This window comes from Acinonyx jubatus, chromosome B4 (assembly GCF_027475565.1).
Source record: "Acinonyx jubatus isolate Ajub_Pintada_27869175 chromosome B4, VMU_Ajub_asm_v1.0, whole genome shotgun sequence".
Lineage (NCBI taxonomy): Eukaryota > Metazoa > Chordata > Mammalia > Carnivora > Felidae > Acinonyx > Acinonyx jubatus.
This window is the reverse complement of record NC_069387.1, coordinates 25778860-25806258: the sequence shown is the minus strand read 5'-3', so window position 1 is coordinate 25806258 and position 27399 is coordinate 25778860. Positions and strand designations below refer to the sequence as shown.

Genomic DNA, 27399 nt, shown 5'->3' with positions numbered 1-27399 from the left:
TATATGTGGAAGTTTCATTAAAAAAGCTACTCACCACCATCCCTCTCTCTAACTCTGTGAATATGCACATTTTTGGCCTTACTGTGACCTGTGCTGTCACTATATTTGTTTTCAGGACTATCAGATCTCCGCAACATTTTATTTGGTGGTGAAGGATCTGCGGCGTCTCGCATTTTTTCATGTCTGTGATCACCACTACTGGGGTGACTCTTCGATGAATACTTAAGTGCCTGTAAAACATCACCCCCCCAAAAAAAAGAGAGAAAGAATTGAAACTTTAAACTTAACAATAAACCAAATCAATTTTAGCATATGGCGTATTAACTTCAGTTTCGTGAACTTTTATCAATAAAAATTAAAATTTCCATTTTCAATTCTGCCTCTAAATTATTCAGACAAGACTTAAATGCCCCAGAGTTATGATAAGGCTCCTCATACAAATCATGTTCAATAAAGGAAACAAAAAAACACTTCATTAAATATACTGTAAATACCAGAAACCAAACACCTTGGCACATTAATTCTATAGTAAGTTTTTCTGCAAATTACAAACTTTAGCCCAAAGTAGAAACTCATGTACTAGTTCCATCGTCTGTGATCTTGTATACTAGTGTAATCTTGTGTTCTACAACTGATAGGCATAAATAAGCAGAAGCAGGTTTCTGAAAACCTACAAAAAAAAGAAAGCATCAGGTTCTCCAGCTTTCTGATTCAAATAAAACATTTCAGGCCTAACTTACCTACTCTTGCAGGTGTGGAAAAATAATTTTAAGGTATAAAAACATTGGTCAATACTTCCTATTTCCTAACATAACTTAATGGAACTCTCTCAGAAAAATGGTTCAGTTTTATTCTAACACACATTTAAGACAACCATAATAGACCAGTCTTTCACAGTGTGTAATTACAATGTTTCAGAAGAGCAGATTCAAGAGAGTTTAATCTCTTGACTATCCAAAGGTAATGAACAATGATTTTACACTTCAAGGGACCTAAGGCTTTTAACTTGAGCTTTAACAACTCCGGCTAGCCAGTAACAACTATCAGCTTAGAAACCCCTTTAAGCGATTAAATGTACTAAGTAGAATGTATTTACTTCTGGTGTCATCTGATAGTTACCGTTTATGAGATTCTTCCCCCTCAAAACAGGGCCCACTTCTATAATTTTTAAAAACTTGATATGCAGAAACCGCAGTAACAAAAAGGAACCTTACATACCTAGAGCCATCTATATTAGAATGAATTATCCAAGTATCCAAAGATCTCAATTCATACAAAGAGAAAAGCACTATCTCTCACTAGTAAGACAATTCCTTGTGCCAAAACCATTCAAACGGGGAGGAGATAGTTTAGGACATACTAAGAGCTGCAGATCAATTAATCATTTCTTCCTAGGCCCTCCTAATTTAAATATCATTACGTTATTTTTAGTTCCCAAATACAATAAATAAATACTGCTTAGAAGTCACCTATCACCTCATCCCATCGATTCCTTCACACTGAAATAATCGAGTCAGGTCCTTCCTGGCTACGAATATTTTTCCAAAAAAAAAAAAAAGAAAAAAAGAAAGAAAAAGAAAAAACAAACCCTGAACTTCCTCCAGTCACCTGTCAAAATAAGTCACTCAACGTTGCTGGAGAGCGCTAATGGCACCAAACACGAATTTTAAGGGGACCCGCGGTGCTAGTTTCAGATTTGTTGCACCGAAGGGCCTGTAGCGACTTCTGAAGCCTGCGCTCGAGTAGCAGTTCCTCCCTTCCCCCTCCGTCCCCCCACCCACCCCTCCACCCCGGCCTCGGCTGGTACCTGGTAAGGCTGCGAGTCCCCCCTCCGGTCGTGACAGCTGAAAAACAGGAAGAGAGACGGCGATATGAGACACCTCGGGCGGGGAGGAAGAAAACGGGTGCCCCCCCAGCGCCCCTCCCCGCGGGAGACCTACCAAACGTACCGGCAACGAACACACACACACACACACGACTCAAAGGCGGTAACGAGAGCGAAACGCCGCGAACCCGGCCCTCCGCTGCCTCCACACTCACTCAGTCCTCGCCTGCTCGCGCGGCTGCTCCTCCTCCCCAGCCCGATCCGGATCAGGGTTAACAACAAAAATGGCGGCTCGGCCAGCACCAGATAAGGAGGAACAGCCCCCCCCCTCCCCGCGCCGCCGCCGCCGCCACCGCCCCCCGCCCGCGCTGCGGCCCGGCCCGAAACGAAAAGACAATTTACCCATCACTGAGTCTCTGCTGTTTCCTCGCATACATTACCATCAATGCCCGGCCTGTGAGTGTGTGTCGGGGGAGGGGGAGAGCGGCCGCGAGAGGCGGGCGGGCGGGCGCGCAGGCGGCGGGCGGGCGGCAGCACCGGCACCAGGGCCCGGCGCGCCCTCGGCGACTCTCAGCACCTCCCCGTTAGTGGCGCCGGCGTTCCCGGGCCATCTCCCTCCGCCGACACCACGCTCACTCTCAGCCCGGGCAGCGGCGCCAACTACACGGCGGCAGCGGCGAACCGGGGGGAGGGGGCAAGAAGACGCGTCCGGCTCAGCCCCGCGGAGAGCTACCGCCTCCTCCGCCTTCTCCTCCTCCTGCTCCGCCGCCTCCTCCCCTCCTCCCTCCTCCCCCCGTCGCCGCCGCTGCCTGGTCCTTCTCCTCCGCCTCCTGCCGCCGCCGCCGCCGCCGCTGGTGCCGCCGCTGCCGCTCCACCAACTACATCCGGGCAACTCGGACGCCGCGGCCTTCGGAAAACCTCGGCAGTTTCCGCCGCGCCCCTCCTCTCCCACCCTCTGCCTGCCTCCCCGCCCCGCGCGGCTCCGGAACGCCGCCTTCGGCAAACCTCGGCCCGCCCCGGCCTTCCTCTTCCTCTGAGGCCTGGCTCGCCTCCTCGCTACCCGGCAGGTCTTTCCGGTTGCCGCTTCTTTTCCTCACACGCAAATCTGGCCGCTGCTGTTCCAGTTTAGGGATAGTCCCGCTCGGGGACCCGCTCGAGGCTGTTCCCGGGGGCTCCGGGATGCGCGGGGAGGGAGCCGCCTTCGGGAGGAGGACGGTGGGGCGCGAGAGAAGCCATCGCGGACTAAATAAAGGAGTCTGCGGCTGCTGCGCGTGCGCCCAGAGGCGCGGGGGTGGGCGGGTGCCCTTGAGTGAGCTCTTCGGCCGCCGGCCCCCGCCCCTTCGGGCTCCGGCGGGGTGGTCGGACGCCCCCTCCCCCCCCACTCCCCGGTTAGGCGGCGGGCGGACGGTTACCAAGGAGCTTCCTCGGTTGGCAACGACAGCAGCCGCCCTCGGGGAGGTGGGGAGCGTGCCGCTGCTCCCTTTGGCCCGCTCCCGGGAGCCGGAACCCGGGCCTGGGCACCTGCCTCAGACCGGAAGCCGGGCGCGCGGCCGGCCTTCGGTGGGCAGGGGCTGCGCGGAGCTCGCCTGTCGACGCGCTAGAAGTAAGTGTCACCCCCGGAGGCGTGCAGGAAAGCGAGCTTGTCGGGCGAGGAAAGACGCAGGCGTTACGGGGTGTCGTACAGAATGCGGGAGGACAGGGCGCCCCAGCGGCTGTAAGGCGAAGGTGCCCGGTTCGAGGAGGGAGCGCGCGCGCGCGCGGCTCGGGGCAGTGAATTAAAACCGAAACTGATCTGGAGGGGGACGGGTTCCAGGGGAAAAGGGTTGACCCGCCTCATCCTTGAGGAGTATTTTCCGTCCGCGGCAGTGTCCTCCCCACCCTCACCTTTATTTCCCATTTTTCTCTTCTAGTTCCTCTTTGTCCTTGAAGTCCTTTGGTGAAAGAAAATTCATTCGAACGTTCTGCATGTGAATAAAGGCATAGGGGGTGCTAAATGGAGTTGCTACAAATTGAATTTTATAAACCGCTACCGGCGCAATGCCAACATTGGCGTATTGGGAGGGGAAAAGTCAGGTGTACCCCCCAAAATTAAGCGTGGGGTGGTTAGTGGCTGATATTCAGGTGGGGTTTTTTTCCCCTGCGCTGAATTTCTTATAAGGCAGCATTAACTTAACGAATAGATTGTAATAAACATAAAAGAAGTATATACTTATTTGCGTAAAAGAGAAAGGTAAAACGGGAAACCAGAAAAAAACAAGACCCCACCAAAAACAAGTATCCAAAAGTAGCTGACTTGGTTTCCAACAATTATCCTTATTGCTCGGCCTAATAAAGAGAAGGAATGAAGTGGGGAAGAGGCCCTGAAATCACAATTGATTGAAGAAAAAATGCTTACATACCGTCATTTGTCAAGTCCCCCTGCCAGATGTTAAGATTATTGCTTTTTGTGAGGACCAGTAAAAGCTTAATACCCCTTGTGAGCTATTGGTAACTAAAACAAAACTGCTAGTGACTGAAATGGGGAAAAAAATTAAAAACCTAGAGTCTTACGTGCAATTTCTAACACGTTTGTAACAAATGCACTGAAGATACAAGTTAGCAGAGTACACACAAATATATAAATCCTTTGCAGAATCTTTTTGAAAACCGGCAGCAAAAATTATTACTAATTTCTTGATGGTAATCATGTGCTGAAACTTTGACATACACCGTTTGATCAAAAGCCGCGAACTGGAGGAAACTACAAGGCAATGTACAGTTTTCATTATTCATAGATTCCATATTTGCAAATTTGCCTACTCACTAAAAATTTGTAACCACCAAATCAGTGTGCATAGCATTCATGGGCATGCACACAGTGGCAAAAAATGTAACATTCCCAGCTGTGTTGAACAAGATAGCACTCCCTTATTAATTCAGCTCTCATATTGTAAATAAATGTACTTTTCATAATATATATACTTTTGTGGTTTTTGCACTTTTCATGTGCTTTATTGGTTTTGCTGTTTTAAATGCCCCTCCAAGCGTAGTGCTAAAGTGCTGTCTAGTACCCCTAAGCACAAAATGTGATGTGCCTTGTGGAGAAAACACAGGCTCTAGATAAACTTTCAGGCTTCTTATTTGTGCTCTTGACTGTGATGAGTTCAGTGTTAAGGAATCAATAATGAATATAAGATGTTTAAATAGAAACTGATGAAAATGTTGTGACCAGAGTGTTTCTGGAACCTAACCCTGTTTTCCCCTAGGAACAGATCAGTGTTCACAGTGACTTCATAGAACTACCTCACAAAATAAGAATCAGTTATTTACCAAAAGGTACATCTAAATGTTATACCCATGTTTTAAAAAATTCCTTGCCTATTTTTAGATTCCATTATCCATTGTTATAAACCCTTTGTGAATACCTTCAATCCTTTCCTTCTCTCTTCCATTTTATCTTTCTAATCCACAGTCCTGGTTAATTCACTGTATGCTTGCTGCGGAGCAGTTGAACTTGGCTGGAGAAAAACACAGCCCTGCTAACTCCGGATTGAGCTCCTTGTGTTCTCCCCATACCCATAGTCTAATTTCCCTAATACGTTTATGCCTGTTCTCTTAAACAGCTGTTTAACTTCTTAATCCCACTCCTCCTGAGTAGATCCTTATCATGCTTCTAATCTCTCCAGGGAAATAGAAAAAAAAATCAGAAATCAATAACAGCTGTCTGCTACTCACCATTGCATCTACCAACCTTTCTATATCTGAGTATGCTGCTATACTCCAGTAACTATGGATAAACTGTCAAAATTACTAAGAGCAAACTTGGCCACCTTTGCCTTGAATTCTGTTTAACTCTTGGAATCGTCTACTTTACGATTTTTTCACTCTTAAGTGATTCATTCCTGTCAACTTAAAAACATGTTTTAATAGCTGCCATCATTTAAAAAAAAAACTTGGGCCGCCTGAGTGGTTCACACTATTTCACTTTTAGAAAGGTCTTTCCTCTGAAGACTCGGTTTATGGCACCCCACCATTCTCTCTCTGTCATCCTCTTTTTTTTTTTTTAACTATTTGCCATATAATACATATTTTGTTTATTGGTTGTCCCCCACTATAATGATATCTCCGTGACATCAGAAAAATATGTTGAATGAAAGGATATTTACCTACAAAATTGCTAAAAGAAATAGAAGGGGTGCCTGGGTGGCTCAGTTGGTTGAGCATCTGACTCTTGATACCGGCTCGGGTCATGATCTCATGGTCATGAAATCAAGCCCTACATTGGTCTCCATGCTGACAGCATAGAGCCCGCTTGGGATTCTCCCTTTCTCTCTGCTCCTCCCCTGCTTGGGCTCACTGTTTCTCAAAATAAATAAACACTAAAAAAGGAAACTAGCAAAGTATTGTAATCTTAAGAAGAAAAGACATGTGGCTATAAGATCCAGTCTGGCTGTCACAAATAAAATAGAGAAAAGCTGGCTTATTCCTAATGCGGATAAAATATTGTATTAGATAACATTTGAAAATTTACATGTATAACAAATCTTAAACTATTTACATTCCTCTCTATTGAGAGATTGCAAGTTTGTATGTGCACAAAAGATCCATATTTCAACCAACAGATTAACGTATCAGCCAATAGAGAGGAAGAACTATTGGCCCATTAGGCTGTAGGTGACCATGATTTTAATGTGATCCTATTCATGGAGGAGAGTCAAAAAGTGAAGTCCTCATGCCTCTAGTTGTAAAAGTGACTTAAAAAGGTTTTGCTAGAATTTATTTTTTTAGTTTTGTTTTTTGAAGGGGCGGGAGTATTTGAGAGAGACAGGGAGAGAGCTGGGAAGGGGCAGAGGGAGAGGAAGAGAAAATCTTAAGCAGGCTCTACACCCAGCACAGAGCCTGACACAGGGTTCAGTCTCACAACTTGTGAGACCATGACCTGAGCCAAAATCAACGGTCAGGTGCTCAACCAACTTAGCCACCCAGGTGCCCCAGTTTGGTAGAATTTCTAAAGGATCACAAAATAAGAATGTATTCCCTGAAATTTTTACCTATTTTCTCTGTCCTTGCCTTCCTCCCATACAGCATAGTATAGTGGTTAAAAGCATGGCTTTTGGAATCAGAATGACGTAAAGCTCTGGCTATATTATTCACTGACTAGCAAGCCGTGTGATGTCAGGTAAATTACTAAAATTTCAGTGATTATGCTTCCTTGTCTCTAAAATTGGCTTGATAGGGTATAAGGCTGTTTGTCAGAAGTAAATGAAATTACATAAATACTTTAGCAGCACCTGGCATATACATGCCCTACTGCTGGTGGTTATTATTCATTCGTTAAAAAAAAACAAAAACATTGACCTGTGTATCGTGTCTTGGGAACACAGTGTTAAGAAAATTAACTTAGTTTCTTCTCTTACAGAGTTTATATATATATATATATTTTAATTTTTTTTAAGGTTTTAGTCATTTTTCAGAGACAGAGCATGAGCAGGGGAGGGGCAGAGAGAGAGGGAGACACAGAATCTGAAACAGGCTCCAGGCTCTGAGCTGTCTGCATAGAGCCCAATGTGGGGCCCGAACTCAACGGACTGCAAGATCATGACCTGAGCTGAAGTCAGATGCTTAATCAACTGAGCCACCCAGGTGCCCCCAAGAGAGTTTGTATTTTAAATGCAATATAAAACTAAAAAGAAACCGTTTGAGTTCTCAGAGTTGTGATGTAAGGCTTTCATTCAAATATGTGGAAAACTAGGAAAGCTGTAACCAAAATCAGTATTTAGAAAAGGGGAGTAAAAATCTCCAGGACAGCACCATATTAGTAAATGGTGTATCTTTTTAAGCAGAGATAATAGTGTAAATAGTTAACAGGTCCAGAGGGCCTTATTTACCCATGTGAAGTCTGAATTTACAAACTAGCCACTTTTTAAAGTCCTTCCAAGTGATAGATGGTAAAATACAGCCAAGACTGAGAACTGTACCCTAAACCCTTTGACTCTGTCTGGCAGAACTGCGGCCTGAATTAGACCAAACATCTGAGCAATTGCACACTGCCAAAGGCTATTGGAAAATACAGCAGTCTGATTCCACTAAAATTTCATAATCACTAAAATCAAATGAACCCTAAGTACATCTAGACAATCTTCTATTTATATATCTCTTCAACTTTTAACCAGGTTTTCAAACTTCCACTCTCCTCAAATCTACCCCCCTCACTTTACTACCTCCCCGACACTCAGAAGATCACATCATCACTTTCCTCCCAAACTGAAGCCATCAAATAGAAATTTTGTCTTTCCAAATTTGCAAATCTACCTACACTCATTCTCACTACTTAACAACTTACTGAGTACCCACTATGTGCTGGGGATACATCAATGAGCCATACAAAGAAAAATCTTTACTTCCCCCTCACCAGCTTACCTTTTAGTGGGGGAAGATGGGAATAAAACAAATACGTGGTATGGCAATTTAGAAAGTAGTAAGTACTATGGAGAAGAGCGGAAGGTCATAAGAGGGACTTGATTAAGAAGTAATCAACAGAGTAGTCATTGAGCAGATGACATTTGAGCAAAGACTCGAAGGTGGTGAGAGAGCAAGCTGTTTGGCGGTTTGGAGAGGAGTATTCCTGGCAGGAGGAAGAGCAAAAGCAAACGTCTAGAGGCAGGAGTTTGGTGTGTAAGAACAATAAGGAAGCCGGGGGGGGGGGGGGGGGGGCGGTGGTGGTGGTGGAGGGAGAGTGATTGATTACTTCTTTCTACTTCTGACAGCTCCTCTCATTCCTTTTTGCAGAAGGGAAAAGTTTTAGGAAATGCAGTCAAATAGGTTAAAGGAGGGGGATTAAGGGGCAGATCATGAAGGATCTAACAGGCCATTGTGAGAAGGTTGGCTTTTATTGAGTGAGATGGGAAGCCATTGGAGAGTTAAAAGAAAAGTAATGCTAGCTACTGTGTTAAGAATTGTCTATATGGCAAGGAAGAAGCCAGAGAAATTAGCTGGGATGCTACTGCATCGTCCTAAGGTCCCTGTTTGAAAACAGGAATTAAGCTTCTCTAAGGTTATTTCCTTCCCCCATGCTTTCCTTCCACCTCTTAAGTTACTTTACACTAACAATTACTCCTTTCTTTGTGTGTTTAAACTCTCCCTTTTATTTGGATTGTATCCATTTTTTTAAAAACATGCCTGAATCCTATGTCAAAAAACCCCATCCCCTCCTTGATCCCAGTTGCTACACTGTCCCATTCCTCAGTTCAGCTAAACTTCCAGTAAGCCTTGTCTCTGGCACCTCACTGGTTTCATTCCAGGTTACTGTCATCTGCCCCCATAATATCACCAAAATACAGTTTTCTAATGCAGTGGTTCTTGAAGAGATAGTGCTAATTATTCTCTAGGGGGCATTTGGAGCTATGTGGCAGTACTTCTTGGTTTTGATTTGTATATTCTTGGTTATGACTTAAGGCTGAAGAATGCCACTGCTGTTTAGTTATCAGGGATCAAGTACACCTAACATACTGCAATGTGTAGGACAGTCCCTCACCTTTAAGCATTATCCTCCATGGAGTGCCTGGGTGGCTCAGTCAGTTAAGTATCTGACTTTGGCTCAGGTCATGATTTCACAGTCTGTGGGTTCAAGCCCCCCCTCGGGCTCTGTGCTGATAGCTCTCTGTCCCTCTGCCTCTCCCCAGCTTGTGCTCTCAATAATAAATAAATAAACTTTAAAAGAATTATTAAAAGAAAAAAAGAGGGGCACCTGGGTGGCTCAGTCGGTTGGGCATCTGACTTCGGCTCAGCTCATGATCTCACGGTTTGTGGGTTCAAACCCCACATTGGGCTCTGTGCTGACAGCTTGGGGCCTGGAGCCTGCTTTGGATTCGGTGTCTCATTCTCTGCCCCTCCCCCATTTGTGCTCTGTGTCTCAAAAATAAATTAATGTAAAAAAAAATTTTTTTTAAAGAAAGAAAAAAAGAATTACCCTTCTCAAAATACCAGTATCATGTTGAAAAATAGTCTTGGGGGCCTGGCTGGCTCAGTTGGTAGAGCATGCAACTCTTGATCTTGGAGTCGTAAGTTCAAGCACCACATTGGGCATAGAGATGGAAGGAAGGAAGGAAGGAAGGAAGGAAGGAAGGAAGGAAGGAAGAAGACTTCTTGAAAAACAGTCTTAAGGTCACAAATGATTTCTATGTACCTGTTTTCACTGAACATATTCCAATCTTTTTCCTACTTGGTCTTAGAATATTTGGCAGCAATAGCTACTGTTTGCATTACATTCTCTCTTAGCTTCTATAATGCATCACATTCTTTGTTTTCTTTCTACTTCTCTGACAGCCCCTCTCATTCCTTTTTGCAGATTCATCCTCTTCTACTCCACTACCAAATGTTGAAGTTCTCCATGAGTCAGTCTCTTGTGGGTTATGTCAACAAAAATGTCCATTATGGAACTCCAGGGACCTGTCCCTCCACATAAACAGCAAATAATTTGGCAGTAATTGTCAAAAGCAAGTTTATGTGAACTGGAAATTAGTAAAAGGTTACAGTAACCAGGCAAACATTTAATCAAGAACAAAGTGGTAGAATCGCATTAGGAGAGTTTTGTGTTATTTAAACTAACCCTAGCCCCATTTCTTCATCCCCAGTTCAGTGGCAGTTTTGAAGACAACAGCCTGCATTTCTGGTGTAGGTTTCTGGTGCCAGAAGTAGCAAAATGGACCTTGTTATTGGAGAATTGTAGTAGTTTATTTTGACCTGTCTGGTGGCTCCCTGAAGGACTGGGGCAAGGGCTTGCCCTTATTTTGCCTGATGTGGAACTCTCCTGAGTCAAAGGTGACTACCGAGGGGATGTTTGTCAAGAACATTTAAAGGCAAGTTTATTAGCTGCTGCTAGTTGGGGAAAGGAGTAACAGTTGGGGCAAACAATAGACACAACAGAAGGCCTGGGAGGAAAGGCTGAAGAGTGAAATACTTTGGAGAATAAAATCTTTGAAAAGCTCCTACATATTCCTTGGAATCTAAAAGACTCCCTGGGGCAAATGGTCAGAAAAAACCCTGCAAATTTCCTAAAGTCTCACCTCTGGCTAATGTTCAGGATCTGCTCAGATTTGCTTAATGAAATCTAAGATTTATAAATTGCCCATTTGGGTGATAAAGTCATGCTCCAACACACGCAAAGAGCCCTCTGATAAAGCCTGGAAATTGTTTTCTTCATTTTTTGACTCTAGGCACTTAAGGAAATCTCTGTTGAATCACTAGCTGACCACTAAGCCAACAGAACAGAAATTTCAGTGGTCACAAATAAGGAATACAGACTTCATAAAGTTAGTTCAGAAAACTCATTAAACAAACAAAAGCAACCACAGTAAGCAGCAAAAACATTCCAGGGAGGAAGAAGAATCTGATTTCCGGACTTGCCACATTGTAATAATCAAAGTGTCTAGTTTTCAACACAAAATAACCAGGCAGAAAAAAAAAAAAAAAAAAAAAGGAAAGAAAAGAAAGAAAAAAAGCGTGACCAATATACAGGAAAAAAAAAAAAAAAAAGAAGAAGAAGCTAATAGAAACTGTCCCCAAGGAAGCACAGACACTGGACTTACTGGACAAAGACCTTCCACCAACTCTTTTAAATATGCTGGAATAGCTAAAGGAAACCATGAACAAAGAACTAAATGAAACCAGGACAGCAATGTCTCACCAAATAGAGAATATTGATAAAGAGGTGGAAGTCTCACCAAATAGAAAATATTGATAAAGAGGTTGAAATTACAGAAAGGAACTAAATAGAACTTCTGGAGTTGAAAAATATAATAACTGAAACTAAAAATTCACTAGAGGAATTCAACAATATGTGTGAGCTGTCAGTTAAGGAACTCAGCAGACTTCAAGATAGGTCAGCTAAGACTACCTAGCGTGAGGAGCAGAAAAGAAAAAGAATGAAGAAAAATGAATATAGGAGACCTGTGGCACAATATCAGGCATACCAATATATGCATAACGGGCATCCCAGAAGGAGAGGAGAGAGAGAAAGGGAAGAAATAATGGCCAAAAACTTCACAGATTTGAAGAAAGACATGAACTTAAATATCCAAGAAGCTCAATGAATTCCAAGTAGGATAAACTCAGAGACTCACACCAAGACACATTGTAATCAAACTGTCACAAGCCAGTGACAAAGAGAGAATCCTGAAAGCAACAAGAGAGAAGCAAGTCCTCACATACAAGGATCCTCAATAAAATTAACAGTTGATTTCTCAACAGAAACTATGGAAACCAGGGGGCAGTGGAATGACATCCAAAGTGCTGAAAGAAAAAAAAAACAACTGTCAGTCAAGAATTCTATATCCAGCAAAACTATCCTTCAAAAATGAAGGAGAAGTTAAGACAGTCTCGGAAAAGCAAACACTGAGAGAATTTGTCGTTAGTAGACCTTCCCTACAAGAAATATTAAAGGGAGTTTTTCAACCTGAAATGAAAGGACACTAGGCAATAACTTGAATCCACATGAGTAAGCACTGTTGAAGGTGACTATATAGGTAATGTAAAAGTCAGAGTTAATGTATTTTTGGTTTGTAGCTTTTTTTCTGTATGACTTAAAATACAACAACAACAACAAAAAACAGTAATTATAAATCTATATGATTGGGCACATGGTGTATAAAGATGTAATTGGCAATAACATAGGATGAAGCCTAAGAGCAAAGATTTTTTTTATACCCTTGAAGCTAAGTTATTTTTATTTGAACAATATTGTTATTAGTTGCTAATTATAGTCCCCAGGGCAACTATTAAGACTAAAAATTATGTAGTAAAAGAAATGACGAGAGAAGTAGAAGATACTCTAGAAAATAGCTAGCACAAAAGAAGTCAGTAGTGGAGGCACTGAGCAACATAAAAGATATACAACATATGAGAAAGCAAATGGCAAAGTAAGTCTTTATCACTAATCACATTGAATATAAATGCATTAAACTCCAATTAACAGGCAGAATGGATTTTTTTTTTTTTTAGAATGGATGTTTTTAATGTTCTAATTATATCCTCTCTACAAGGGACTCACTCTAGAACCAAAGAACCAATGAGTTGAAAGGATGGAAGGAGATATTCCAAGATACCTCAGATGCATGCAGAACAGTCTCCGGTATAGAATATAGGTTGGTCCATAAAACAAGTCTCAATAAATTTAAAAAGATTGAAATCATATCAGTTATCTTCTTTTACCACAATGGTATGAAACTACAACAGAAATTTTAAAATAAGAGGAATGAAAAAGAAAACAGCACACTAAAACATGGATGCGGCAAAACCAGAGCTAAGAAGGAAATTTATAGTTGTAAATGCCTAAATTTAAAAAGAAGATCTAGAATCCGTAACCTAACCTTCCACCTTAAGGAATTGGAAAAAGGAAAATAAATAAAATCCAAAGCAAGCAGAAGGAAAGAAATAATAAATATTAGAACAGACATAAATGAAATAAACAATAGAAAACAGAAGAATCAATCAAACCAAAAGTTGGTTCTTTAAAAAGATCAATAAAATTAACAAACTTTCAAATAGAATAAACCAGAAAAAAAGAAGATTCAAATTACTGCAATTAGAAATAACGTGGGACATTACTACTATTACTACTACTACTAGTACCAACCTTGAAATAAATGGAATTAACAATTATATGCCAACAAATTAGATGATGTAAATGGAACAAATTCCTGAAAACAAACTACCAGAACTGATTCAATTAGAAATAGAATGGACCTATAATACCACAAGTAACAAGACTGAATCAGTAATCAAAAAGACTTTCAACAAGAAAAGCCGAGAACCATATGGCTTCCTTGGTGGCTTCTATCAAACATTTAAAAAAACAACACCTTCTCAAAGTCTTCTTTGAAGACTCAAAGTCTTAACAAAAAAAAAAAAAAAAAGCAGATGAAGAGGAGACACTAACTCATTCTATGAGGTCAGCATTACCCTGATACTGAACCCAGACAAAGACACCATGAGAAAATAAAACTACAGACCAATGTCTCTAATGAATATAAATACAAAGTTCTCAACAAGAGTGAATTTAGCAGCATAGTAAAAGGATTCTATTCCATGACTAACTGGAATCCACAAAAAATATTTTTTAATTTAAAAAAAGAATTTTTTTAATGTTTAATTTTGAGAGAGAGAGAGAAAGAGCATAAGTGGGGGGAGGGGCAGAGAGAGAGGGAGACACAGAATCCACAGCAGGCTCCAGGCTCTGAGCTGTCAGCACAGAGCCCTATGCAGGGCTAGAACCCACGAGCCACAAGATCATGACCTGAGCCGAAGTTGGACGCTTAACCGACTGAGCCACCCAGGCGCCCTTCCACAAAATATATTATTAGAGCTAATAAGCAAATTGGGCAAAATCACAAGATCAACCCATAAAAATCAGTTGCCTTTCTACATTTGCAATGAATATTACAAAAATGAAATTAGGAACACAATTCCATTGACAGCATCAAAAAGAATAAAATACCAAGAACTCAGTCTAAATGAGGTATAAAAAATGTACACTGAAAACTACAAAACATTTTTGAAAGAAATTCAAGAAGACCTAATGAATGGAAAGACAGTTCTATGTTTGTATATTGGAAGACCAAATATTGTTAGAATGACAATACTCCCTAAATTGATCTGCAGATTCATTGTAATACTTACCAAAATCCCAACATCTCTTTTTTTTTTTTTGCAGAAACTGACAAGTTGATCCTAAAATTCATATGGAATAACAAAGGATCCCCAAATAATCTTGAAAAAGAACAAAGTTGAAGTATTCATACTTCCTGACTTTTTTTTTTCATTTTTATTTTTTGTAGTGTTTTTAAATGTCTATTCATTTTGAGAGAGAGAGATCAGAGGAGGGACAGTGAGAGAGGGAGACAGAATCCTAAGCATGCTGCCAGCATGGAGCCCAATGTGGGGCTCAAATCCATGAACCATGAGATCATGACCTGAGCCAAAACCAAGTTGGACGCTTAACTGACTGAGCCACCCAGGCACCTCAACTTCCTGATTTTAAAACTTACTACAAATCTATAGTAATGAAAACAGTGTGGTCCTGGCAGAAGAATAGATATGTAAATGTAACAGAATTGAAAGCTCAAAAGTAAACCCATACATCTATGGTCAATTGATTTTTTTTTAGGTTTATTGATTTATTTTGAGAGACAGAGAGAGACAGCATGAGCAGGGGAGGGGTAGAGAGTGAGGGAGAGTGAGAATCCCAAGCAGGCTCTGTGCAGTCAGCAAAAAGCCCAACATGGCTCAATCTCACAAACCATGAAATCATGATCTGAGCTGAAATCAAGAGTCAGATGCTTAACCAACTGACCCCCCCAGGCACCACATATGATCAGCTGATTTTTGGTAAAGATGCCAAGACAGATCACTGAGGGAAGAATAGTATTTTCAATGAATGCTGCTGAGAAAACTGGATATCAACATGCAAAGGACTGAATTTGAACCCTTTTCTCACACCATGTAAAAACTAACTCAAAATGAATTACAGACTTAAGTGTAATAGCAAAACTGTACAAATCTCAGAAAATATTTGGGTAAATCTTCATGACTTTGGATTTAGCAGTGGATTCTTAGATATGACATCAAGAGCACAAGTGACAAAATGAAAAATAGATAAATTGGACTTTATCAAAATTTAAAACTTCTATGCATCAAATGACATTATCAAGAAAAAGAACCCACTGAATGTGAGAAAATATTTGCAAGTCATATATCTGTTAAGGGTCTGTAATCTGAAGTATATAATAACTCTTGTGAGTCATCAATAAAAAGACAACCCAATTTAAAAATAGGCAAGGATTTGACTATATTCCTCTCAGGAAGATATTCTAATGGCCAAGAAGTATATGAAAAGATGCCCAACAATGTAAGCCATTAAGAAAATACAAATCAAAACCACAGTAAAATACCACTTCACACCCACTGGGATGGCTATAATTTGAAAACAAGTATTAGCAGTGATGTGGAGAAATTGGAACCCTCATAAATTGCTGGTGGGAACGTAGAATCATGCAGCCGCTAAGGAAAACAGTTTCTGGGGCCCTCAAAGTTTAAACATTGAATTACTGTATGACCCAGCAATACTACTAAATACACACTCAAGAGAACTGAGAATAAGTGTTCAAAACTTGTACAGGAATGCGTATAGCCAAATAATAACCAAAAAGTAGAAACAATCCCAAAGTCCATCAACTGATGAGTGGATAAACAAACTGTGGTATATTGATGTGATGGAATTTTATCCAGCCATAAACAGAAATGAAGTACCAATGCATATGGATCAACCTTGAAAAACATGCTAAGTGAAAGAAGCCGGGCACAAAAAGCCACATATGGTATGATTCCACTTACATATCAGGAGCAGCCAAATCCATAGATATAAAAAGCAGTATTAGTATTTGGAAGGGGCTAGCAAGAGGTTGGATTGGGAGTTACTGCCTAATGGTAGTAATACTGCCTTTGTTGAATGATGTTCAAATTCAGTGGTGGTGGTTGCAAACATTGTGACTGTACTGGGAAATCACTGAATTCTGTACTAAAATGGTTAAAATGGTGAATTTTATGTCATATTAAAATTGAGTTTTACCTCAATTAAAAAAAAATCAGGGGTGCCTGGGTGGCTCAGTATGTTAAGTGACTTTTGATTTTGGCTCCCGTCATGATATCATGGTTGTGAGATTGAGCCCCACACTGAGTGTGGAGCCTGCTTGGGATTCTCTGTTTCCCTCTTTCTCTGCCCTTCCTACACTCCCACTTTCTCTCAAATAAATAAACATTAAAAAAATAATTTTAAAAAATCAGTCTTTCTCCTGTTTTGTTTTTTTTTCCAGGCAATCTTACCCACCCCAACGGTTTCTGTGGATAGGTACCATCTGAACACACATGACACTAATTTGTATCTCCAGCCCAGATCTTTCTTTTTTTTCTGCATTCCAGGCCTGACTATCCAACTGCTTACTTAACACCTCCACATGTATGCTTCCAGTATATGCTTTGAAACATACAAAGCTGAGATCATTCCTTGCCTTTCAAAATGGATGACCTTTGAATGTTTCAGTAAAGGCTAAAAATAGCTCATACTCACTGAAGGCTCACTATGTGTTAGGGCTGAAATAAGTGTTTTACATCCATTAATTCATTTAATCCTCACAAAAATCTCATATATTATTACCTGCTCTCTGTAGTGAGGAAACTGAGAAGCAAAATAACCTGTTGCTATCACACACCTTGTAAGTAAGGCTAACTTTGAACAAAGGTATCCTGAATCTCTGTTCTTAATGATAATGCTAGACCATCATTCACCTTTTTATAGAAACCTAGAAGACATCCTTGTTGCTTCCATCCCTTATATGCCATATCCAATTCATCATTACGTCTTGATGATTTGACTTCATTAATTTCTGTCCCCCCATCTGTTTCCTTTCATCTCTACTACCACCAGCCTCATCTAAACCATCATTCTTTTGTCTATACAATGTCCTCCCAACTCATCTCTCCATATTTACTGAGAAAAACCTAATGAAAAATAATTATGAACATAATTTTCTATCTTACAAGTAGGAAATTCATATTGTCTTATGTCTATGGAGCATTTCCAACTATTAATCAAGTTTGGCTACATAGAAAACCTTAGTGAAACTTCCAAAGGTACAAATCTTAAAACCTACTCTTAAGCTCGAAACAATAAAACCTCAAGTCAACAAAAGTTACCTTTATTTCTTGATGATTTATCTTTGTCAGTCTCTCCAACATTCTTGCCTCCATTCTGGGTAATCTTAATATGCATATCAATGATCTTTTTTTTTTTAAGTTTTTTTTTTAAATGTTTTTATTTATTTTTGAGACAGAGAGAGAGAGAGAGACAGAGCATGAGCAGAGGAGGAGCAGAGAGAGGGAGACACAGAATCAGAAGCAGGCTCCAGGCTCTGAGCTGTCAGTACAGAGCCCGACGTGGGGCTCAAACTCACGGACTGTGAGATCATGACCTGAGCTGAAGTCGGACGCTTAACCGACTGAGCCACCCAGGCGCTCCTCAATGATTTTTCTAATGTTTTGATTTCATCTTGACTAGCTTTCCTTTCCATGGCACTTAAGCCACTCCCCTGGTCATTCCCTACCTATTACCAGTAACTACAAACTCACCAGTATCCGAATTTCATGCATCCCCCTCTATGACCACCTTCTTCTATCTTTCCAGCTCACCTCATCTAAATACCTGCTTCCCAACAATTCTTCCAACTCATTAGGAATTCCAATATATTTGATCCTATCACTGTTTCACTGCCTCTCACCCTTTTTTCCCTCTGTTTAAGTTTCATGGTCTATTATTGATCACTCCTTTGGACATTTCCTTAATATTCTCTCTTGATTCATCATACTCACCTGGCAAAACTGTAACTCTAATCGGTGTTTGTTTATTCCACTCTTGCTCCCAGGAAGCTGACCATGACTGGAAGAAAAATGACAGTGTGAAGAGGTCTCACTTTAAATTTATGAACACAATCCTCAAGTGATCTCACAATGCTGGCAGGCAATCCAATTATGTTGGCTCCAAGTTTATCCATGTTCTCCTTTTCATAGACAACTATTTTATACAGTTCTCCTCCTCAGATATTCAGCACTTTCTGCTCTCAATCTTACCCTTAGTGATAACGTTTCCCATTTCCTGGAGAAAATTGAAGAAATCAGGAGAGCTTCTGCTACTCTAAGTGTCTCCCTACCAGTAGCTGAATTCGTGTACTATGCTTTTCAGCCTATGACTATACAAAAGCTATGCATATTCTCCATGCTCTTATTAAAATCAGCCTTTCTGCCTGTGTACTAGCTCGGGGATTGGCAAACTACCTGTGGGCCAAATCCTACTATTTGTTTTCACATAGTCCATGAGCCAAGAATGATTTCTGCATTTTTATATATGGCTGGGTATGAGAGGAGAACATACAACAGAGAATATTTGTGACCCGCAAGGCCTAAAACAGTCATTATTTGGCCCTTTAAGTTTGCTAGATCGTATCTGCTCAGCTGCTCAATGATAATTAATTCAACAATTCTCCCTTCTCTCTCTTCTGTTAACAAATTTTTGCCTCCATATTAGATTATCTCCACTATCATTCAAGCATTCTGTTATTTCTTCTATATTAAAAAAAAGTACAAAACTCTTGACTCCACCTCCCTTGACAGTTATGTTCCATTTCTTTGCTCCCCTTTGTAACACAGCTTCTTGAAATACTAGTCTTTATTTGTCTATACTATTCCTCCTTTCCAGTTCTCACCTTAGCCTATTTCAGTCAGGCTTTCACCCAATCACCGAAACCACTCTTGTTAAGGTCACTTATACCCCCCATCTCCCAATGATTGATCCTCAATCCTAATCTTATTTGACCTAACAGCAATATTTGACACAGTGGGTCACTCCTTACTTCTGGATATATTTTCTTCACTTAATTTCCAGAATGCCAAATTCTGTTTTCTCCCTATAGTACTGGTGTATCCTCCACTGGTCTGATGCTTCTTTCTGGTCTCTTGACATTGGAGTGTCCCAGGATTTTGTCCTTTATACATCTCAGTGATGATATCTAGTTTTATGGCTTTCAAAACATTTGCTGATAATTCCTGAATGTATATCTTACCTTGACTTTTCTCCTGATACCCAATTTCCTATATCTAACTGTCTACTCCATATCTCCATTTAGATGTCAAGAGGACATCTGAAACTAATTTCCTGATCTTCAACCCTAAACCTGTTCAGTTGTTATTCTCATTTCACTGTCGTTAGCTCCATCTTTCATGTTGCTGAGGCTAAGAACTTTAGAGTCATCCTTGATTTCCCTCTTTTACACCACACATTCATTTTATCAAGAAATTCTGTGAAATGGAACCAGAGTCTGACCACTTCTCAGTTCTTCCACTGCCCCCACTCTGATTCCACTATTGACCCAGCTATTGCTGGGTCATAGGGTAGATCTATTTTTAATTTTTTGAGGAACCGATCATCCCTTATCTGGATTACTGCTCCATTGCCTATTAGTTGATCTCTCTGGTTCTACTTTTGCTCCCTATAGTCTATGCAGAACATAACAGCCTGTGATACTTTTAAAATATAAATTATATTGTGTCATTCATCTGCTCAGAATCCCTCAATCACTCCCTATTTCACTCAAAATAAAACCTAAAGTCATAACAGTGGCTTACAAAAACCATATACGAATTGGCCCCTTTTGTGTTTTTTTTTTAATATGAAATTATTGTCAAATTGGTTTCCATACAACACCCAGTGCTCATCCCAACAGGTGCTCTCCTCAATGTCCATCACCCACCCTCCCCGCCCTCCCGTCCCCCATTAACCCTCAGTTTATTCTCAGTTTTTGAGTCTCTTATGGTTTGACTCTCTCCCTCTCTAACTTTTTTTTCCTTCCCCTCCCCCATGGTCTTCTGTTAAGTTTCTCAGGATCCACAGAAGAGTGAAAACAGATGGTATCTTTCTCTGTATGACTTATTTCATTTAGCATCACACTCTCCAGTTCCATCCACATTGCTACAAAAGGCCATATTTCATTCTTTCTCATGGCCAGGTAGTATTCCATTGTGTATATAAACCACAATTTCTTATCCGTTTGTCGGTTGATGGACATTTAGGCTCTTTCCATAATTTGGCTATTGTTGAAAGGGCTGCTATAAACATTGGGGTACAAGTGCCCCTATGCATCAGCACTCCTGTATTCCTTGAGTAAATTCCTAGCAGTGCTATTGCTAGGTCATAGGGTAGATCTATTTTTAATTTTGGGGGGACTCCACACTGTTTTCCAGAGTGGCTGCACCAGTTTGCATTCCCACCAATAGTGCAAGAGGGTTCCCGTTTCTCCACATCCTCGCCATCATCTATAGTCTCCTGATTTGTTCATTTTAGCCACTCTGACTGGCATGAGGTGGTATCTCAGTGTGGTTTTCATTTGTATTTCCCTGATGAGGAGTGACTTAGAGCATCTTTTCATGTGCCTGTTGGCCATCTGGATGACTTCTTTAGAGAAGTGTCTATTCATGCTTTCTGCCCATTTCTTCACTGGATTATTTGTTTTTCAGGTGTGGAGTTTGGTGAATTCTTTATAGATTTTGCTTTCCAGACTTTAGCCTCTATAACAAAGCTGTAATCATCAAAACAGCATGGTAGTGGCACAAAACAGACACATAGACCAATGGAATAGAATAGACACTCCAGAATTGGACCCATAAAAGTATGGCCAACTAATCTTTAACAAAGCAGGAAAGAATATCCAATGGAAAAAAACAGTCTCTTTAACAAACGGTGCTGGGAGAACTGGACAGCAACATGCAGAAGAATGAAACTAGACCACTTTCTTACACCATTCACAAAAATAAACTCAAAATGGATAAAGGATGTGAATGTGAGACAGGAAACCATCAAACCCCTAGAGGAGAAAGCAGGAAAAAACCTCTCTGACCTCAGCCACAGCAATTTCTTACTTGACACATCTCCAAAGGCAAGGGAATTAAAAGCAAAAATAAACTGTTGGGACCTCATGAAGATAAGAAGCTTCTGCACTGGAAAGGAAACAATCAACAAAACTAAAAGGCAACCGACAGAATTGGAAAACATGTTTGCAAATGACATATCGGACAAAGGGCTAGTATCCAAAATCTATAAAGAACTGACCCTTCCGCGTTTTTGACCCATCTCCAGTTCTCTACCCTTGCTTGTTCCCATGGCCTCCTTGTTCTTCAGATACTCTAGACATGCTACTACTTGAGGGCTTTTGCACAAGCTATAAACTGTGCATTCTTCTGTTACATGTCCACTTGGCTAACTCCTTCATCTCCTTTAAGTCCTTGCTCAAATTTCACCTTCTCACTGAGGCTTAATTTGATTAGCATATTTAAAATTGCAGCCCCCTCCACCTGCATCCATGATTCCCCTGTCTCTGTTTTGTTTTTCTATTTTTGTGTGTGTATGTGTTTTCTTTTTTATTTGTTTGTTTGTTTTACCCATAACACTGAACACTTTCTGGCATGCTATATAACTTACTTACTATGTTTATTGTGGATTGCTTATCTCCTGCCCACTAATGTAAGCTCCACAAGGTAGAAATCTTTGTCTCTTTTATTCATTGATATATCCCAAGCATGTGACTCAGATGATGCTCAATAAATATTTGATGGATGAATGAACAAATGAGACAAAAAGACTTAAAACCTTACTAATTTTTAAAGCACTCTACCACATAATGTTTGGGTCACAGCAGAATTCAAAGTTGAGATTACCAATTGTATGCAAATTGAAAAACCAGAAAACCAGAACATTTCATACAAAAATATATGAGATATGAATAAAACCTAAACCCAGAGGAAAAAATCATAAATTTAAAGGAGTATAATGCCAAACATAATAATCCTTACTGTGGAAAGAGATCTAACTTTAAATTTTTTTTTTTTTACATTTATTTATTTTTGAGAAACAGAGTGAGACAAAGGGCGAATGGGGGAGGGGCAGAGAGAGAAGGAGACACAGAGTCCGAAGCAGGCTCCAGGCTTTGAGCAAGTGGTCATCACAGAGCCTGATGCGGGGCTCGAACCCACAAAGTGTGAGATCATGACCTGAGGCAAAGTCGGACGCTCAACCGACTGAGCCACCCAGGTGCCCCAAGATCTAACTTTTAATGCTCTCTCTACCATCTCCTTTTACATCTATCTCAACAAGGCTACTGGAATTTCTCTCCCAGCATTATTTCACTACATCAGCGGAGGTCAAGTGTAATCATTGGACTAACACCATCAGCATCACCTGGAAACTTGCTACAATGCAAATTCTGTTTTAATAATCCCTTCAAATGATTCTGATGCACATGATTGTTTGAGATTCTACACATTAAAAGTAAGGATTTTACTCCTAACTTTTCTCGTTTCAAGACCCAGGGAGAGGCATGGAATCTACTTTTAACTCAAACATTTTATCTTGCTTGAGGAGACAAATTTAATGGATCAGACAAGTTTAGTAGACAAACAGTTCACCTATCTTAGCCAGTAAAAAATCATCTTTAATTCTTGATGTATTTTGTTCATCCTATAAACTTTGAATGCCTTAACTTCTATTTTTCAAGATGAGGCAAAACAAAAATATGGTGCATAAGAAAATTCACAGTTGTAGACTTTTATCTACAGTTTTTATCCTGATTGAGGGTAATAATCACAGACAGATCTCTACAGAATAGCCCATTTGATACCCAAGAATAAGTTTTTTAAAAAGTAGCAAGACCTATGTTGAGAACATCTTAAGAATTTGCTGAAGGACATAAAACAATTGGACTAAATTAAAAGCCATTTAAAATCCTGGATGGCATAACTTAATCTGGTTTTTGTTTTGTTTTCTTTTGTTTTTTAATTAAACTACAGTCCAACGTGGGGCTTAAAGTCACAACCCCAAGTCTCATGCTCCACTCTCTGAGCCAGCTAGGCACCCCGGATAACTTAATATTGTAAAGGAGGACGGTGCTTCCAAATTAACATATAAATGTGATACAGTTCCAATCACAGTCACAATTTGGGGGGAGTTAGGGTTGTATTTGACAAGTTCATTCTAAAATTCAGGAAAAATTCAAAATTATGAGAAAGAATAATGAAGGGGAGCTTTTCATACCATATGTTACAATTTACTATAAAGCTAAAGTAATTTAAAATGTATGTTATGGATATTGGAAGAGACTAATACCACATGGAACAAAACAGAGAATCCAAAAATAGGTCCACATGGTTATAACAAATCAGTGTATTATAAAGAAAACATTCTAATCGGCAGCAAATTAATAGAATAAGAAATGATGTTGAAACAATTGGCTACCCATTCTGAAGAAAAAAATTAGATCCCCTTTTCACATAATACTCCAAAGTCAATTCTTAGTGTATTACGTTTCCAAATATTGAAACTTAAAATATAAACTACTGAAATAAAATGTGGAATACTTTCGATCTAGGTGTAACAAGACATGAAAACCAGAAGCCTGGAAGAAAAAGACTGATAGATCTGACATACAAATTTAAGACTTCTTCATGATAAAAAATGCACCACAAATAAAGTTACAAAATAAATTATGGATTTGGAGAAAATAATTGCAATCCATATAAGAATTGAGAATATATATATGGTGTATAAAGAGGTCATGAAAGAGTAAAAAGACTACTTCTACAAAAAGGGAGATAAAGTAAACTAATAAATGAGTCAAAAACAGAAATACGAATGGCTGATAAACATACCAAAAATGTCCAACTTCACATATAAACTAGGAAATACAAGTAAAAACGAACTTCCAGTTCAAGATTAAACTGAGCACCTGCATACACCTCCCTTTCAAGGTTCTATTTTATTTTACTAATGTCATAGATATATACCCTTATGTTTACTACCTCATTATCATCTTTATTTCACTTAAGGCACAAAGTAGTTAAATTAGTTGACCGAAGTCAAATGGATAATAAAAGTGGCAGGCAGGGGCGCCTGGGTGGCTCAGTCGGTTAAGCGTCCAACTTCAGCTCAGGTCACGATCTCACAGTCCGTGGGTTCAAACCCTGTGTCAGGCTCTGTGCTGAGAGCTCAGCCTGGAGCCTGCTTCAGATTCTGTGTCTCCCTCTCTCTCTGCCCCTCCCCCGCTCATGCTCTGTGTGTGTCTCTCTCTCTCTCTGTCAAAAATAAACAAACATTAAAAGAAATTTTTGAAGTGGCAGGCAAACCTGGGACAGTTTAGCTTCTTTTTTCAAGTTTATTTACTTATTTTGAGAAAGACTGCAGGAAGGGCAGAGAGAGAGGGAGAGAGAGAGAATATCAAGCAGGCTCAGCACTGTCAGTGCAGAGCCCAATGCAGGGCTCGAACTCACAAGCTGTGAGATCATGACCTGAGCTGAAATCAAGAGTCAGACACTCAACCGACCGAACTACCCAGGAACCTCAAAACTTTTCATAATAATAAAGCATTTTTTGACTTTTTCACTCTTTTTCATGAATGTACAGTGCAGTGTTTACTAAGGCTTCATGATGTGTGATGTTGCAAAAGACTGAATGCAGAAGTAGATATGAGATATGATATGAGTTCCACTAAGCTAGATATTAAAGTGATTTTAAAAAATGTGAACGAAGCTACTCTCTTTTGTTTTGAAAAATATGGTGATGTTTCATAAAAATGTTAACATGTACTTTATTATTATTTAAAATGAGTTAGCAAATGGGAATGCAAGCTGGGGCAGCCACTCTGGAAAACAGTGTGGAGGTTCCTCAAAAACTAAAAATAGAACTACCCTACGACCCAGCAATTGCACTACTAGGCATTTATCCAAGGGATACAGACAGGTATACTGTTTCGAAGGGACACGTGTACCCCCATGTCTATAGGAGCACTATCGACAATAACCAAAGTATGGAAAGAGCCCAACTGTCTATTGATGGATGAATGGATAAAGAAGATGTGGTATATATATACAATGGAGTATTACTCTGCAATCAAAAAGAATGAAATCTTGCCATTTGCAACTATGTGGATGGAACTGGAGGGTATTATGCTAAGTGAAATTAGTCAGAGAAAGACAAAAATCATATGACTTCACTCATATGAGGACTTTAAGAGACAAAACAGATGAACATAAGGGAAGGGAAACAAAAATAGTATAAAAACAGGGAGGGGGACAAAACAGAAGAGACTCATAAATATGGAGAACAAACTGAGGGTTACGGGAGGGGTTGTGGGAGGGGGGATGGGCTAAATGGGTAAGCGGCATTAAGGAATCTACTCCCGAAATCATTGTTGCACTATATGCTAACTAATTTGGATGTAAATTTAAAAAAATAAAAAATAAACAAGTTAAAAAAAGAAAAAAAGAAAATGAATTAGTAAAAATTTTCATATTTTCTCAGGTTTAATTTCTAATATGTTAAATATCAGTAGATAAAACCTACATAAACAAAAGCTCACTAATTTTAAGGATGTAAAGAGGTCTTGAGACTACTAAGTTTGAGGACCACCAAATTAAAGAATTACCTTCAGACAACTGACATTTTCCTCACGTATACAAATCATACCCTGTGGGAATCTATGGCTTTCCCCAACCAAGAAGAAAATCTTAAGAACTATTCTCTAAGCTAGAGTAGTGTTTCACATAGTATGGTTATAAAAAAAAAAAAAAAAAACATTTCTGGGGCACCTGTGTGGCTCAGTTGGTTAAGCATCCAACTTCGGCTCAGGTCATGATCTTGTGGTTTTTGAGTTCAAGCCCAGAGCCAGGCTCTGCGTTGATAGCTCAGAGTCAGTAGCCTGCTTCAGGTTCTGTGTCTCTCCATCTCTCGGCCCCTCCCCTGCTCATGCTCTGTGTGTCTCTCTGTCTCTCAATAATAAATAAAAGTTAAAAAAAAATTTTTTTTAAGTAAAAAAAAAATACAAACCATTTGTGGGAGCCTGGGTGGCTCAGTCAGTTATGCATCTGACTTTGGCTCAGGTCATGATCTCATGGTTCATGAGTTGGAGTCCCATATCAGGTGAGCACAAGCCCTGCTTCAGGTGAGCCCGGCCTCTCTTTCTCTCTCCATCTCTCTCTCTCTCTCTCTCTCTCTGCCCCTCCCTCACTTGAGCCCTCTCTCTTTCTCAAAAAAAAAAAAAAAAAAAAGAGAAAAGAAAACCATTTGTGATGGTACTATGCCACCATCAGACCATTTCTACTCCCTAGGCACAAACCTGTGCACAAGTGCAGAATGTCCATTGAATGGCACCTTCTGTCCAATAAATAGTCCCACCCCAAAATGCTGGCAGATGTAATTGGGCCCACTGTTAGTGAGAAGGCATGCTTCTCTAGGGCCAGCAGCAAGGGATATCCTGGATGACAAAGGAGTAACTGATGTTTATAATCTGCTGCGGCTGGAAGGGCACCTGATTCTGGTTTTCCATTTACAATATTGATTTTAAAGTTTTCTTTTAAGATAAATTCAATTCTGAAAATTGAGTTGATTTAGGGGCACCTAGGGGGCGCAGTCAGTTAAGCATCCAGCTCTTGAACTCAGCTCAGGTCTTGATCTCAGGGTCATGAGTTCAAGCCCTGTGTTGGGGCCACGCAGGGTATGAAGCCTACTTAAAAAAAAAAAAAAAAAAATATATATATATATATATATATATATATACACACACATATAATATATATGAATAAATATAATAAATAAATAAAATATATGTATAAATAATTGAGTTGACTTAAAGAAAAGTGTTAGAAGAAATGTTACATATTATGTGAATATGGAAAAAATTATTAAGTGAGGAAAGTTTCAGAAACACTGCCCTAAAGCAAATCATTGATCTGTCTGGGGTGGGTCTTTGATAGGGTTGTTGGGGTTGAGAAAAGGAGGAAGAAACTTCAGGTAATGCCACACCCACACAACCAAGGAGGATAAAAAACAGACTCTGCCTAAGACTGAAAGATCAAACTCTTTCACTTTGGCATTTGTGGGGGATTTCTGGACTACTTCTTCTTTCCCCCATGAGACCTGCTTATCAGTATGTTTCATTCATTTACACAAA

The 27399-nt window shown here is 40.1% G+C and overlaps 2 protein-coding genes across 14 annotated transcripts in view; one reads left to right on the top strand and one right to left on the bottom strand.

Annotated features, from left to right (window-relative positions):
- Positions 1–3374, bottom strand: part of WAC (WW domain containing adaptor with coiled-coil) — an 86763-nt gene extending 83389 nt beyond the window's left edge. For 4 of the 11 annotated variants that reach the window (XM_053225446.1, XM_053225447.1, XM_053225453.1 and 1 more), the window contains exons 1-3: positions 2228–2362; positions 1809–1844; positions 35–249 (exon numbers count right to left, since the gene is read on the bottom strand). In XM_053225446.1, coding sequence (XP_053081421.1) covers positions 35–249; positions 1809–1844; positions 2228–2268 — 292 coding nt within the window. In that variant the 5' untranslated portion in view covers positions 2269–2362. Of the gene's footprint in view, positions 1–34; positions 250–1807; positions 1845–2040; positions 2148–2227; positions 2363–2830; positions 2965–3237 lie in introns of those variants that run through there. The other 7 variants (XM_027073713.2, XM_027073720.2, XM_053225450.1 and 4 more) reach the window with 6 other exon arrangements.
- LOC106977379 (uncharacterized) lies at positions 2110–11341 on the top strand. Of its 3 annotated transcripts, XM_053225456.1 has the most exons (3): positions 2110–3428; positions 5071–5140; positions 10152–11341. In XM_053225456.1, the coding sequence occupies exon 1, from the start codon at positions 2110–2112 to the stop codon at positions 2860–2862; it is 753 nt and encodes a 250-aa protein (XP_053081431.1). In that variant the 3' UTR covers positions 2863–3428; positions 5071–5140; positions 10152–11341. The 3 variants fall into 3 exon arrangements, with proteins under 3 accessions (XP_053081431.1, XP_053081432.1, XP_053081430.1); XM_053225457.1 differs by lacking the exon at positions 5071–5140; XM_053225455.1 differs by lacking the exons at positions 5071–5140; positions 10152–11341 and adding an exon at positions 3736–4781.
- The last annotated feature ends 16058 nt before the right edge of the window (positions 11342–27399 follow it).